The sequence below is a fragment of the Hippocampus bargibanti genome, linkage group LG01 (genome assembly GCF_051943395.1).
Source record: "Hippocampus bargibanti isolate YZ-2025 linkage group LG01, ASM5194339v1, whole genome shotgun sequence".
In the NCBI taxonomy this organism is placed as follows: Eukaryota; Metazoa; Chordata; class Actinopteri; order Syngnathiformes; family Syngnathidae; genus Hippocampus; species Hippocampus bargibanti.
Window position 1 is genome coordinate 2,566,385 of NC_142734.1, and position 14,978 is coordinate 2,581,362.

Genomic DNA, 14,978 nt, shown 5'->3' on the forward strand with positions numbered 1-14,978 from the left:
AATGTTTATCAGCAATTGTCGAATGAGCTAGGAAACTAAACATTGTATTTAATTTAATAATCCATTCGACTTTGTAATTATTGCAATCTACATTTGAGAATAAGACAAATAAATCAAAATACAAATCATTAAAATAAAAATACAACCCATTTGAAAAGATGAAATGGGCAGCATGAGAGCTTTCTTGTTTCTATTGAAAGTAAATATAAAGCAGATGTTGAAAGTAAATATAAACCCTTTTTTTTTAAAAAGAATTCAATGACTATTTTTGTCGATGCAAATTTACACTTGAAGAAATCGAGGTAATTATTTGTTATTCAGAATCGTCTTCATCCAGACCTTCATATGATTGCCGGATCACGTGACTTTCCCGGAAGCCCGACGATGGAGAAAAGCTAAAGAAGGTACGTCGTTTTCTAACCATTTTTTTGCATTTCCTTGCTATGCCCGTGCAAGTAAATCTTCACCGATGTGTACGTGACTGACAACTAACACGCCCTTGGTTGAATTTAAGACCGATCGAGTTAAACTGTCGTGTATCATCACGACGTGACTCGTCTTCGAGTTGCTAGCCAGCTGCATTAGCAAACCCAAATGGGAGGAAGCACGTCAAACCAAGAGCTCTGTGGTGACTTTTACACGACACTCTTCATCTCTTGCTGTCAAGTTGACACGGGAGAAGAAAATACTGAAAAGACTGGCCCCTTTGGTAGTCCACCATCTTCTGTCGTGTAGCTGACAGTAAAATAGAACGGCCATTTCACGTCCTCAACCACGTCTATCTTACTTAGTTAGATGAACGTGTTGACTTGAGTATGTTTACTTCTGCTTCCTTCACATTAAAAGCTGTGGTGTGTGGTGTCCAGGTTCTGCCTCAGGCGGCGGCTTGTTCTTCGCCTACTGTGCTTTTTTTGTCTAATGGCAGCAGTTTGGCAGCAGGTTTTGGCAGTGGACGCAAGGTGAGACCAACACACACTTTGGAATCTTCATCTAACCATCACAAAGCTAAATAAAACAACTTTATTATACAGTACAGTTTATTTCTTTAATTATAATCCAATAGCACATTTATTATTCATAAAATATGTATATTTTGTGTAGTTTTAAGGCTTATTTAGTAGAAAATTGTGTTTTATGGGAACCTGGGAACGGATTATTCTCATTTTAATGGTTTCCTATTGGAAAGTAATGTTTGGAAGACGAACTTTTCGCCTTACACACACTTTCTGTGATCCAATTAAGTTAGTGAGCTGAGGTATCACTGTACATGCTTTTTAAGATGTGCATTAAGCAAACAGAATCCATGCTCAAATGTCTTTTCGTTGCACATTCATCATAATTTTCTATTTCACTGTTTTCTCTCCCCCAGGTACAATGCTTACCGCACGCCTACCTTCCCACAATTCCGAACTCAGTATATTCGCCGCCGCAGCCAGCTGCTCCGAGAAAACGCCAAGTGCGGCTTTGAGCCGAGTCTGCGCAGACAGTATCTGAGACTGCGCAGTCAGTTGCTGGCTCTGCGCTACGGGCCGCTTTCCGAGCAGAGCAGCTTTCGGGCCAGCAGTGTGCGTAGTTCCCGCACCACACTGGACCGCATGGAGGTCAGAACCGCAGAAAGACGCATAGAAGTGCTGGTTAGATCTCTGGAATTACAGTAAAGTCTCGTTATATCGATATTCAAGGGAGTCCGAAAAAATATCGATATAACCGGGACTATCGATATATCCGACCCTGTTTGCATGTAATTTTCTCCGTGCGTGCATAGAAATAGTATCGATATAACCGGAACTATCGATATATCCGATATCGATATAACGAGACTTTACTGTATTGACCAATCACGTGGCTGTAACCGAAGACTGTGGGCGGGGAATATAGGACAAAAACAGTCGGCTGCCATTTTGTCATTCGCGAAAGACTCATTGAGGCAGCTCCGTGTACGAAAAAAATTGTTTGCCAAGGTAAAATTTTCATAAATTTAACATTTGTAAACTGAAAAGTTCGTAAGCCAAGGGTTTCGTAAACCGAGGTATCACTGTATTATGTTTTTACACATCAAAGTTGAATCAATATTTGACGTACAAGAAACTATCATGAACTTCGTCACGTAAAGAAATAAACTTGTACCGTATGTCACAATGGCACTGTTTTAAGATTTCCGTGTTTCACTACTGTTGAATCGGTTGAAGTGAAAATCCTATCTACACAATGTCACATGGTCCGTCTCCCTTTCTTTTTGTCACGAGCAGGACTTTGAGGAAGACCCTCGCGCCCAAGGGGCTCGTGGCCACCGGCGGTCCATCAGCAGAGGCTCCTACCAGCTTCAAGCCCAAATGAACAGAGCCGTTTACGATGAAAGGTAATCCCACCGCTCGAGTCATCCAGGCTCAAATAGAGTGATACCTCGGTTTACGAACGCTTTAGCGAACAAACTTTTTGTCTTACGAACATTCAATTCACGCAAATATAATCTTGGCATACAAACTAGTTTTCGGGAAACACACGGAGCGCCGCAATTTACGGCGGAAGAACACCAAACCACATGGCCGAACAGCGCCACCGTGGCTGCCGGACTACTTTTCCACACGTGGTTTGCTATTGAGTGGATACTTTTGCTATTATGTCCGTGGGTGAGCAGCGGCAGCCACATGAGCCAGGGTTTACGCAACCCCGAATAACTTAAATACATAGAAAGCTAGCTAGCTAGCTAATAAATAACTAATAGCTAGCCAGCTAACTAGATAGCTAGTCAGCGAATCGATAGCTAGATAGGGTAAATAGGCAGCCAGCTAGCTAGATAGCTAATATATAGCAAATAAATAGATAGCCAGCTATTTAGCCATCTAGATAATAATAATAATAATAATAATAATAGAATTATTATTATTATTATTATTATTATTATTATTATTATAATAATCCATTTAATTTCTCAGCGCCTTTCAATATAAAAAGTTGCTTTGGATGAAACCATTTGATTGGACGACTCCCTCACAGGGGGAGGAGCTATGATCGGACGGAATACAATACAATACAATACAATACAATACAATACAATACAATACAATACAGTACACTACCGATAGATTTATATAGCGCTTTAAAAACAGCTGAAGCTGCAACAAAGCGCTTTGCAAAACTCTTAACCTAAAATACAATAAAAATAAACACAAAATATGGATAGTCGTGATATTCAGACTACTTTTTTTCGGGTAAAAGTCGATTGGTGTTTTTCCTCCAGAAGCCCCAAGTAGTACCAAGTTCTGTACTGACGCTCTCCTCGGGCTCTGCAGGCCTCCAGGCAGTTTGGTGCCAACTTCGGTGGCAGAAGCGAGTCGAGCCATGGCTGGGGACACAACTTTGAGTGAAAATTATGCCTTTGCTGGAATGCATCACATATTTGACCAACATGTCGATTCTGCAGGTAGGCACATTTGTTAGGTTTTTTTTTTGGAATGGATTTTACATCTCGAGATAGACTGGCCAATTTACAGTATCAGTGAAATATAATTCTTGTTTTGGATGTTTTTTTTTTTGTTTGTGTTGGCTTTAGATTCGGAGAAGATGCTTTGTTGTTACTCATCCAGTTATGAATATGATTCAAATAGTTCTGAAGAGGAAAGCATAAATGTTTGCAATCCATTAATGAAGTCCTATCATTTTGAGGCGTCTGGACTCCAATGTAGCTCCCAGAAAATGCCCAAGATGGTGGCCAAGCTCCGTTGGAAATGGGCTGATTTGTCCGCTGGGAATTTGTGTCAACTAGTATCAAATAGTAGTCTTGGTCCAACACACAACGATTCACCATCGCATTATTTTTTTTTTTTCCTTCTAATTTCACCATCAACACGGATCAACATGAAGTTTTCATACCAAACAAAGTAGCCAAAATGCATTGTGTGTCGCTTTCTCGGTCAGGGGTGTTCCTTCAGTGACGTCACGTCGGGCATCGTAATCAACTCGAAAACAAGACTTCCTGAATATTCAGCGTGAGTCTTAAAACGTAAAATATAGCTACATGCGGTGGAATCTTTGTAAAATACGCTCAGTAGAAGTCAGTTGAAGTGATTTTACAAATTATGGACACAACTTGTACAGAGGCGTCGGTTGTCCTTTAACGGTTCAGTTGGAGGGCCATTATGACTGTGTCTTCCTGCCTTCTCGCAGTACCGCGATTGCAGTTTGCCAACGACGACAAGCACCTCTTGGCTTGCTGCTCATTGGACGGCACCTTGTCCATCATGACCCTGTCCCCGCCTCCCGTCGCCGTCAAAGTGATCCTGAAGGGCCACGGTGGCCCCGTGACAGATTTTGCTTGGTCCCTCAGCAACGATGTGATTGTGTCGACGTCGCTCGACGGGACCTTGCGCATCTGGAACACCGAGGACGGCCGTTGCATCCGAGAAGTCCGAGATCCCGAATCCAGCGAGCTACTCTGCTGCACTTTTCAACCGATGAATAACAATCTCACTGTGGTGAGTCATAACTTGATTCCTGTCATTCTGTCACTGACCTTTTTGTCTTAATTGTGTCAAAATCTTGCCTTCCTGCTCATCTGAAGTAATTTTTGGCTAGCGGACAATTTATCTGTTCTCAAAAATTTTGATCATCAAGATCATCTTTTACAGATCTTATTTAGTTTCAACCCTTTTCACTGAATTTCAGCCTCTCAACAGTTAATCTTCGTTGCTTACTGTGGTCCTTAATGAAAGCAGACTTTCCATTTCATCAAAATAAGACATTTGCAAATAGTGATACTTCGGTTTACGAACCCCTTGGCTTACGAACCTTTCGGTTAGCGAACGTTAAATTTATGAAAATTTCACCTTGCCATACAAACTATTTTTCTGGATACACACGGAGCTGCCACAATGAGTGAGTGTCGTTCGTGAACGAGCCCGTTCTCCTAACAAGATAATGGCATCCGGCTTGTTTTGGTCCTCTATTCCCTGCCCCCGGTCGTCGGTTAAAGCCACGTGATTGGTCAAGAACCAAATATAACCCGCACAAGCCATCTGTACACTTGATGCAAAAAGCTATCAACCCAGTGTTAGGTTAGAATATTATATTTCCTTCACCGGCTAAACAGAACACAATTAATGAGGAACTAGATAAAATTATCGCAGAGAAAGCACCTACGAGGGATCATTCCTCAAGATGGTGAAAGAAGAAGGCTACGTTCCTCATCAAGTGTTTAATGCTGATGAAACCGGCCACTCCATTCCATCAAGCCATCAACGACCAGCACAAAGGTAAATAAAATGACTTTATTATATAGTACAGTTTATTTCTTTAATTATAATTCCATATAATTACCACATACCACAAGTATTATACATAAAATAAGGTCTATTTTGTGTAGTTTTAAGCCATATTTCGTAGAAAATTATGTTTTATGTGGACCTGGGAACGGATTATTCTCATTTTAATGGTTTCCTATGGGAAATAAATTTTTGGAACACACATTTTTGGCCTTACACACTCTGTCTGGGAACCAATTAAGTTCATTAGCCGAGGTATCACTGTACCTGCTTTTACTTTGAAAAGCAATCAGCCATTTTGCCTAGAATGTGGGAAGAGAATCGATGTTACAAATGTTGGGAGGACGTGAGTTCCAGAGTTTGGGGGCGGAGCAGCTGCTTTGTGATGGAGTTGCCTCTTGATGATATACGAGTAAAGTTGCCACGCTTTCACCGAGATAATACCCTCACTCACACCGTCCCCCGCTAGCCGCTTTTCATTAATCCAAATCAACAGTTTTTCAACCTCTTCTATTGCCCCAAACCGTTGCTTAGACAACACAGAAACACCCTTAGCCACATGTAGCAATGGTCGACTTAGCATACTGGTACTGGGACGCTAAGTCAAACAAACGTGCACCTTGTTTCCAACAGGTGGGCAACAGTAAGCATCACCTCCAGGTGGTGAACATCTCCACGGGCAAGAAAGTAAAGGGTGGCTCCAGCAAGCTCACCGGACGTGTGCTGTCACTCTCCTTCGACTCTCCAGGGAGGATCCTCTGGGCGGGCGACGACAGGGGCAGCATCTTCTCCTTCCTCTTCGATATGGCCACAGGTAACGTCACAGCTATTGTGTCATGTCCGAGGCTTGCCCCGAACGAATGCTAATTTTTGAAGCTTCAATTGCACGTGAACGACGTTGCAAAAGCACAAATGAAACATGGCCACTCCAAAGCGCCATGTCGTATTCTAATGAGCTTTTGCAATACCTTTAGGCAGTGACGGGACGTGCATGTCAATCTTCGGCCTTCAGTAGAGCTATGTCTGAATCAATAGACTGCGAGTGTGGGGTGATATTATACACGTCCACTAGAGGGTGCAATTGACCAGGAAATAACTTGAATACACTTAAGTCAAAGTCAGCTTTATTGTCAAATATGCTAATATGCATTACATACAGCACAGATGAAATTAATGTCCTCTCGGACCCAGTGTGCAAGGCACTTAAAATGTGGCTAAAAAGACAGACAATTGACAACAGACAATACATGTAATTTCTGAATGTAAAGTGAGGTAGTGTCGTATGTAAAGTGAGTTAGCGTCGTATGTAAAGTGAGGTAGTGTAGTAATGCAAAAAAACAAAAAAAAAAGGTTGAAGTGAGGTCTTGCAGAAAAAAAAACGGAAAAAAAAAATTGAGTTCAGGATGATAGTATAGCGTGTACTCAGAGTTCGGTGAGTGTGGCAGTGGGAAGGGGCAGGGGGGGCAGGGCTGGTGCCTAGTGGCAGAAAGTGTCCTTGCGCCTACTAAAATACTCATTAAACTGTTCGAATTTTTACTATGAATGTGATAACCTCATAAAATGTTTGATTGTAAAGTGTCCTTGAGTATTATTATTACTAAAATTGCAATATTATTATTATTATTATTGGATAAGAAGCGAAACGTCCGACACCTTCAAAGACGTACAGATGACGACTGAAGAAACCTTTTTTATCTATAGTGATACAAGTGGAACCTGAGGTGTTAATATATCTCCTTTTAGCATGGTGGAGAAATTCACATTTCACAGCAGCAAAGTTATGAAAGGAATGAAAGAAGTAGAAAAACAAAATACACGAGGATTAATTCATAGAATTGGAAAGAACCTAATGGGTTTATTTTATCCCCAAAATTTGAATCAATAACTTTTCTTAAGTAAAGAAACCAGATCGTTAACCACACGCTATCTTTGTCAGCACTTTAGTCTCGACTGTTAATTTATCCACGCCATTCCTTCCTCCACTGCTCTGACGCAGGCAAGTTGACCAAAGCCAAACGACTGGTGGTGAACGAAGGCAGCTCCATCTGCAGCATTTCTGCTCGCTCGTGGATAAGCCGAGAAGCTCGAGATCCTTCCCTGCTAGTCAACGCCTGCATCGATAAGCTGTTGCTCTACAGGTCTGTTTGTTTGCCATGCGCGCACAGACATATCGACACATTCACTCACAGGTGTGTGGGAACACTACATATCATTGTTTTTGATCCTCTGACCTTTTTCAGGGTGATGGACAGTGAAGGTGGGCTTCAATTGAAGAGAAGCTTCCCCATCCGGCATAGCTCGCAGCTGGTTCATAGCATCTTTTGCCCCCTGATGTCCTTTCGACAAGGTGCTTGTGTTGGTAAGTGTCACCTGCATTATTAGGATACAATCGAAGAGCTTTCAGAAACGTCAGAAATGTATTCCAAAATTGTCGACGCCGTTTAAAGGGCAACCGACGCCATTTTTTTTTGTTTCCTAACTGACATCAGAAAAACGTTTTATAGCATCGAAAATACCCAAAACACGCAGTCTGATATTTTTTTGTGAAATGCAAAACACCAATAAAAATGAGTTAAAGTGTGCTGAAACTGCAAAAAAAAATTGAAACAGGAAGTAGCCAGTTTCAGAAGGTCCCGCCCCCTTGTTTGTGGTGTCACCCCAAGACGTCTTGCCTTGCTGGAGAATCAAAACAAAGGCTTCAGATTCGGAGAAGATGCTTTCTTGTTACTCATCCAGTTATGAATATGATTCAAATAGTTCTGAAGAGGAAAGCATACATGTTTGCAATCGATTAAAGAATTTATTCCATGACATTTTGAGGTATCTGAGGGGGAAAATGTAGCACCGAAAAGAGGCAGAAGATGGCGACCTCCTGTGGCCACAGGCTGATAAATTCCTTATATGGAGCTTGGACGCCCTCTTCTGGCGGCTTTTGGGTGCAACACGAGGTCCCCAGACCAAACAAGTACAGCAAAATACATTGACGTGATGGAAGGACCACTACAATGTGTCTTTTTTTTTTCGGACAGGGGCGTTCCTTCAGTGACGTAACATGAGGACTCGTCACCAACTCAAAAACAAGACTTCCTGAATATTCAAAGCGACTCTTAAAACGTAAAATATAGCTATATGCTGTGGAATCTTTGTAAAATACGCTCAGTAGAAGTCATTTGAAGCCATTTTACAAATTATGGACACAACTTGTCCGGAGACGTCGGTTGTCCTTTAAATTTGCATAACAAAAAACAGGAAACAAAAAAAAATGGTGTCGGTTGTCCTTTAAAGCAATTTTCCCCTAAAAACACATTTTTGTTGGCAGTGACGGGCAGCGAGGACGCCTGCGTGTACTTCTTCGATGTGGAACGCAACACCAAGGCCATCGTCAACAAGTTGCAAGGTCACGGCGGCCCCGTCCTCGACGTCAGCTTCAATTGCGACGAGAGTCTACTGGCCTCCGCTGACTCGACGGGCATGGTTATCATCTGGAGGCGAGAGCAAAAGTAAACGCAAGAGAAAAAGGTTTTCGGGCGGGCCAATCAAAATGGCTGCTGCTTCCAAAACTTTGTTTTCACTGTAACGGGCTGCTAATTAAACTTTCATGTCATTCTTGTCAAGTGCAATCGGAACACTGTTCAATGCGGGATGTGTTTTGTAAAAATCAGGTGGAGCTATGTCGCTTTTCTGTTGAAAAACGTTCGGATGGTTGTTCTCCGAGATGTGACGTGAGCTTCTGTAGAAACAACGTCGGCACTACTGTGAGTCGCTCTGCTGTCGTTTTGTCTTATTGTGGTATGCATGCACTACACATAGTCCAAAAAGCTCTACAGTGATACCTTGGCTTACGAACTTAATTGGATCCCAGACAGAGTGTGTAAGGGAAAAAGTATGTATCCCAAAAATTAATTTCCCATAGGAAACCATTAAAATGAGAATAATCCGTTCCCAGGTCCCCATGAAACATAATTTTCTACTAAATAAGCCTTAAAACTACACAAAACATACCTTATTTTATGTGTAATAAATGTGCTATGGTATTATAATTAAAGAAATAAACTGCACTGTATAATAAAGTCGTTTTATTTACCTTTGTGATGGTGGTTAATGGCTCGATGGAATGGAGTGGAAAAAAAGACCATGTATAGTAAGGCATTTTTAGACGAAAAAAACGACCATGTATAGTAAGGCGTTTTTCGCGCAAAAAACAACCATGTATAGTAAGGCGTTTTTAACGCAAAAAAACGACCATGTTTAATAAGGCATTTTTAGCGCAAAAAACGACCATGTATAGTAAGACGTTTTTAGACGAAAAAAACGACAGTGTTTAATAAGGCATTTTTCACGCAAAAAACGACTATGTATAGTAAGGTGTTTTTAGCGCAAAAAACGACCATGTATAGTAAGGCGTTTTTCGCGCAAAAAACGACCGCGCAAAAAACGACCATGTATAGTAAGGCGTTTTTCGCGCAAAAAACGACCATGTATAGTAAGCCGTTTTTCGCGCAAAAAACGACCATGTATAGTAAACCGTTTTTAACGCAAAAAACGACCATGTTTAATAAGGCATTTTTCACGCAAAAAACGACCATGTATAGTAAGGTGTTTTTAGCGCAAAAAACGACCATGTATAGTAAGGCGTTTTTAGCGCACAAAAAAGACCATGTATAGTAAGGCGTTTTTTTTAGCGTTTTTAACGCAAAAAACGACCATGTTTATAGTAATGGTGTATCGGAAGGCGTTTTTAGCGCAAAAAACGACCATGTATAGTAAGGCGTTTTTCGCGCAAAAAACGACCATGTATAGTAAGGCGTTTTTCGCGCAAAAAACGACCATGTATAGTAAGCCGTTTTTCGCGCAAAAAACGACCATGTATAGTAAACCGTTTTTAACGCAAAAAACGACCATGTTTAATAAGGCATTTTTCACGCAAAAAACGACCATGTATAGTAAGGTGTTTTTAGCGCAAAAAACGACCATGTATAGTAAGGCGTTTTTAGCGCACAAAAAAGACCATGTATAGTAAGGCGTTTTTAGCGCAAAAAACGACCATGTATAGTAAGGCGTTTTTCGCGCAAAAAACGACCATGTATAGTAAGGCGTTTTTAGACGAAAAAAACGACCAAATATAGTAAGGCATTTTTAGCGCAAAAAACGACCATGTAAAGTAAGGCGTTTTTCGCGCGAAAAACGACCATGTATAGTAAGGCGTTTTTAGCACAAAAAACGACCATGTATAGTAAGGCGTTATTCACGCAAAAACGACCATGTATAGTAAGGCGTTTTTCGCGCAAAAAACGACCATGTAGAGTAAGGTGTTTTTAGCGCAAAAAACGACCATGTATAGTAAGGCGTTTTTAGCACAAAAAACGACCATGTATAGTAAGGCGTTTTTCGCGCAAAAACGACCATGTATAGTAAGCCGTTTTTCGCGCAAAAAACGACCATGTATAGTAAGGCGTTTTTAACGCAAAAAAACGACCATGTTTAATAAGGCATTTTTAGCGCAAAAAACGACCATGTATAGTAAGACGTTTTTAGACGAAAAAAACGACAGTGTTTATTTAATAAGGCGTTTTTCGCGCAAAAACGACCATGTATAGTAAGGCGTTTTTCGCGCAAAAAACGACCATGTATAGTAAGGCGTTTTTCGCGCAAAAAACGACCATGTATAGTAAGGCGTTTTTAGCGCAAAAAACGACCATGTATAGTAAGGCGTTTTTAGCGCAAAAAACGACCATGTATAGTAAGGTGTTTTTAGCGCAAAAAACGACCATGTATAGTAAGGCATTTTTAGCGCAAAAAACGACCATGTATAGTAAGACGTTTTTAACGCAAAAAAACGACCATGTATAGTAAGGCGTTTTTAACGCAAAAAACGACCATGTTTAATAAGGCATTTTTAGCGCAAAAAACGACCATGTATCGGAAGGCGTTTTTAGCGCACAAAAAAGACCATGTATAGTAAGGCGTTTTTCGCGCAAAAAACGACCATGTATAGTAAGGCGTTTTTAGACGAAAAAAACGACCAAATATAGTAAGGCATTTTTAGCGCAAAAAACGACCATGTAAAGTAAGGCGTTTTTCGCGCGAAAAACGACCATGTATAGTAAGGCGTTTTTAGCACAAAAAACGACCATGTATAGTAAGGCGTTTTTCACGCAAAAACGACCATGTATAGTAAGGCGTTTTTCACGCAAAAACGACCATGTATAGTAAGGCGTTTTTCGCGCAAAAAACGACCATGTAGAGTAAGGTGTTTTTAGCGCAAAAAACGACCATGTAAGGCGTTTTTAGCACAAAAAACGACCATGTATAGTAAGGCGTTTTTCACGCAAAAACGACCATGTATAGTAAGCCGTTTTTCGCGCAAAAAACGACCATGTATAGTAAGGCGTTTTTAACGCAAAAAACGACCATGTTTAATAAGGCATTTTTAGCGCAAAAAATGACCATGTATAGTAAGACGTTTTTCGACGAAAAAAACGACAGTGTTTATTTAATAAGGCGTTTTTCGCGCAAAAACGACCATGTATAGTAAGGCGTTTTTCGCGCAAAAAACGACCATGTATAGTAAGCCGTTTTTCGCGCAAAAAACGACCATGTATAGTAAGGCGTTTTTAGCGCACAAAAAAGACCATGTATAGTAAGGCGTTTTTAGCGGAAAAAACGACCATGTATAGTAAGGTGTTTTTAGCGCAAAAAACGACCATGTATAGTAAGGCATTTTTAGCGCAAAAAACGACCATGTATAGTAAGACGTTTTTAACGCAAAAAAACGGCTATGTATAGTAAGGCGTTTTTAACGCAAAAAACAACCATGTTTAATAAGGCATTTTTAGCGCAAAAAACGACCATGTATCGGAAGGCGTTTTTAGCGCACAAAAAAGACCATGTATAGTAAGGCGTTTTTCGCGCAAAAAACAACCATGTATAGTAAGGCGTTTTTCGCGCAAAAAACGACCATGTATAGTAAGGCGTTTTTAACGCAAAAAACGACCATGTTTAATAAGGCATTTTTAGCGCAAAAAACGACCATGTATAGTAAGGTGTTTTTAGCGCAAAAAAACGACCATGTATAGTAAGACGTTTTTAGACGAAAAACACGACAGTGTTTAATAAGGCATTTTTCACGCAAAAAACGACGATGTATAGTAAGGTGTTTTTAGCGCAAAAAACGACCATGTATCGGAAGGCGTTTTTAGCACAAAAAACGACCATGTATAGTAAGGCGTTTTTCGCGCAAAAAACGACCATGTATAGTAAGGCGTTTTTCGCGCAAAAAACGACCATGTATAGTAAGGCGTTTTTAACGCAAAAAACGACCATGTTTAATAAGGCATTTTTAGCGCAAAAAACGACCATGTATCGGAAGGCGTTTTTAGCGCACAAAAAAAGACCATGTATAGTAAGGCGTTTTTCGCGCAAAAAACGACCATGTATAGTAAGGCGTTTTTAACGCAAAAAACGACCATGTTTAATAAGGCATTTTTAGCGCAAAAAACGACCATGTATAGTAAGGTGTTTTTAGCGCAAAAAACGACCATGTATAGTAAGGCGTTTTTAGCGCAAAAAACGACCATGTATAGTAAGGTGTTTTTCTCGCAAAAAAACGACCATATATAGTAAGGCGTTTTTCGCGCAAAAAAACGACCATGTATCGGAAGGCGTTTTTAGCGCATAAAAAAGACCATGTATAGTAAGGCGTTTTTAGTGAAAAAAACGACCATGTATAGTAAGGTGTTTTTCGCGCAAAAAACGACCATGTATAGTAAGGCGTTTTTCGCGCCAAAAAACGACTATGTATAGTAAGGCGTTTTTAACGCAAAAAACGACCATGTTTAATAAGGCATTTTTAGCGCACAAAAAAGACCATGTATAGTAAGGCGTTTTTAGCACAAAAAAGGACCATGTATAGTAAGGCGTTTTTCGCGCAAAAAACGACCATGTGTAGTAAGGCGTTTTTCGCGCAAAAAACGACCATGTATAGTAAGGCGTTTTTCGCGCAAAAAACGACCATGTATCGGAAGGCGTTTTTAGCGCATAAAAAAGACCATGTATAGTAAGGCGTTTTTAGCGGAAAAAACGACCATGTATAGTAAGGTGTTTTTAGCGCAAAAAACGACCATGTATAGTAAGGCGTTTTTCGCGCAAAAAATGACCATGTGTAGTAAGGCGTTTTTCGCGAAAAAAACGACCATGTATAGTAAGCCGTTTTTCGCGCAAAAAACGACCATGTATCGGAAGGCGTTTTTAGCGCATAAAAAAGACCATGTATAGTAAGGCGTTTTTAGCGGAAAAAACGACCATGTATAGTAAGGTGTTTTTAGCGCAAAAAACGACCATGTATAGTAAGGCGTTTTTAGCACAAAAAACGACCACGTATAGTAAGGTGTTTTTAGCGCAAAAAACGACCATGTATCCGAAGGCGTTTTTACCGCACAAAAAAGACCATGTATAGTAAGGCGTTTTTAGCACAAAAAACAACCATGTATAGTAAGGCGTTTTTCGCGCAAAAACGACCATGTATAGTAAGGCGTTTTTCGTGCAAAAAACGACCATGTGTAGTAAGGTGTTTTTAGCGCAAAAAACGACCATGTATAGTAAGGCGTTTTTCGCGCAAAAAACGACCATGTATAGTAAGGTGTTTTTCACGCAAAAAAAAGACCATGTATAGTAAGGCGTTTTTAGCGGAAAAAACGACCATGTATAGTAAGGTGTTTTTAGCGCAAAAAACGACCATGTATAGTAAGGCGTTTTTAGCACAAAAAACGACCATGTATAGTAAGGTGTTTTTAGCGCAAAAAACGACCATGTTTAATAAGGCATTTTTAGCGCAAAAAACGACCATGTAAAGTAAGACGTTTTTCGACGAAAAAAACGACCGTGTTTAATAAGGCATTTTTCACGCAAAAAACGACCATGTATAGTAAGGTGTTTTTAGCGCAAAAAACGACCATGTATCGGAAGGCGTTTTTAGCGCACAAAAAAGACCATGTATAGTAAGGCGTTTTTCGCGCAAAAAACGACCATGTATAGTAAGGCGTTTTTCGCGCCGAAAAACAACTATGTATAGTAAGGCGTTTTTCGCGCCAAAAAACGACTATGTATAGTAAGGCGTTTTTAACGCAAAAAATGACCATGTTTAATAAGGCATTTTTAGCGCACAAAAAAGACCATGTATAGTAAGGCGTTTTTAGCACAAAAAAGGACCATGTATAGTAAGGCGTTTTTCGCGCAAAAAACGACCATGTATAGTAAGGCGTTTTTCGCGCAAAAAACGACCATGTATAGTAAGGCGTTTTTCGCGCAAACAACGACCATGTATAGTAAGGTCTTTTTCACGCAAAAAAACGACCATGTGTAGTAAGGCGTTTTTCGCGCAAAAAACGACAATGTATAGTAAGGCGTTTTTCACGCAAAAAAACGACTATGTATAGTAAGGCGTTTTTAACGCAAAAAACGACCATGTTTAATAAGGCATTTTTAGCGCAAAAAAACGACCATGTATCGGAAGGCGTTTTTAGCGCACAAAAAAGACCATGTATAGTAAGCCGTTTTTCGCGCCAAAAAACGACCATGTATAGTAAGGCGCAGAAAGATAGCTTTTTATGTACAGATGTTAATGTTGATGTTAAAAATAGGTGAAAATAAACGTTTGTTTTTATAGAATTTTACACATGACCTGCTCTATTATTAAGTTCTTATCCGGTTTATGCGATG

The 14,978-nt window shown here is 40.2% G+C and overlaps 2 protein-coding genes across 2 annotated transcripts in view; one reads left to right on the forward strand and one right to left on the reverse strand.

The window, feature by feature from the left end:
• Window positions 1-344: 344 nt before the first annotated feature.
• wdr13 (WD repeat domain 13) lies at window positions 345-9,344 on the forward strand. The gene is made up of 10 exons (XM_088989909.1): window positions 345-404; window positions 867-959; window positions 1,370-1,601; window positions 2,250-2,359; window positions 3,294-3,424; window positions 4,168-4,475; window positions 5,895-6,075; window positions 7,258-7,399; window positions 7,502-7,620; window positions 8,581-9,344. Exons 2-10 carry the CDS (start codon window positions 919-921, stop codon window positions 8,763-8,765), a joined length of 1,449 nt encoding a protein of 482 aa, XP_088846035.1. The 5' UTR covers window positions 345-404; window positions 867-918; the 3' UTR covers window positions 8,766-9,344.
• A 5,412-nt stretch (window positions 9,345-14,756) lies between these two features.
• The window catches only part of gpr173 (G protein-coupled receptor 173), an 8,413-nt gene continuing 8,191 nt past the window's right edge, over window positions 14,757-14,978 (reverse strand). Inside the window, exon 2 of the mRNA XM_088989935.1 lies at window positions 14,757-14,978. This exon is cut by the window's right edge and continues 6,400 nt beyond it. The gene's annotated coding sequence lies outside the window, so the exon portion shown is untranslated.

Excerpts from the sequence above, each read along its gene's own strand:
- wdr13 (XM_088989909.1), top strand. The coding sequence starts at position 919 with ATGGCAGCAGTTTGGCAGCAGGTTTTGGCAGTGGACGCAAG. Across the intron at positions 2,360-3,293 it reads AGAGCCGTTTACGATGAAAG|GCCTCCAGGCAGTTTGGTGC; the intron begins GTAATCCCACCG and ends CGGGCTCTGCAG. Across the intron at positions 4,476-5,894 it reads TGAATAACAATCTCACTGTG|GTGGGCAACAGTAAGCATCA; the intron begins GTGAGTCATAAC and ends TGTTTCCAACAG.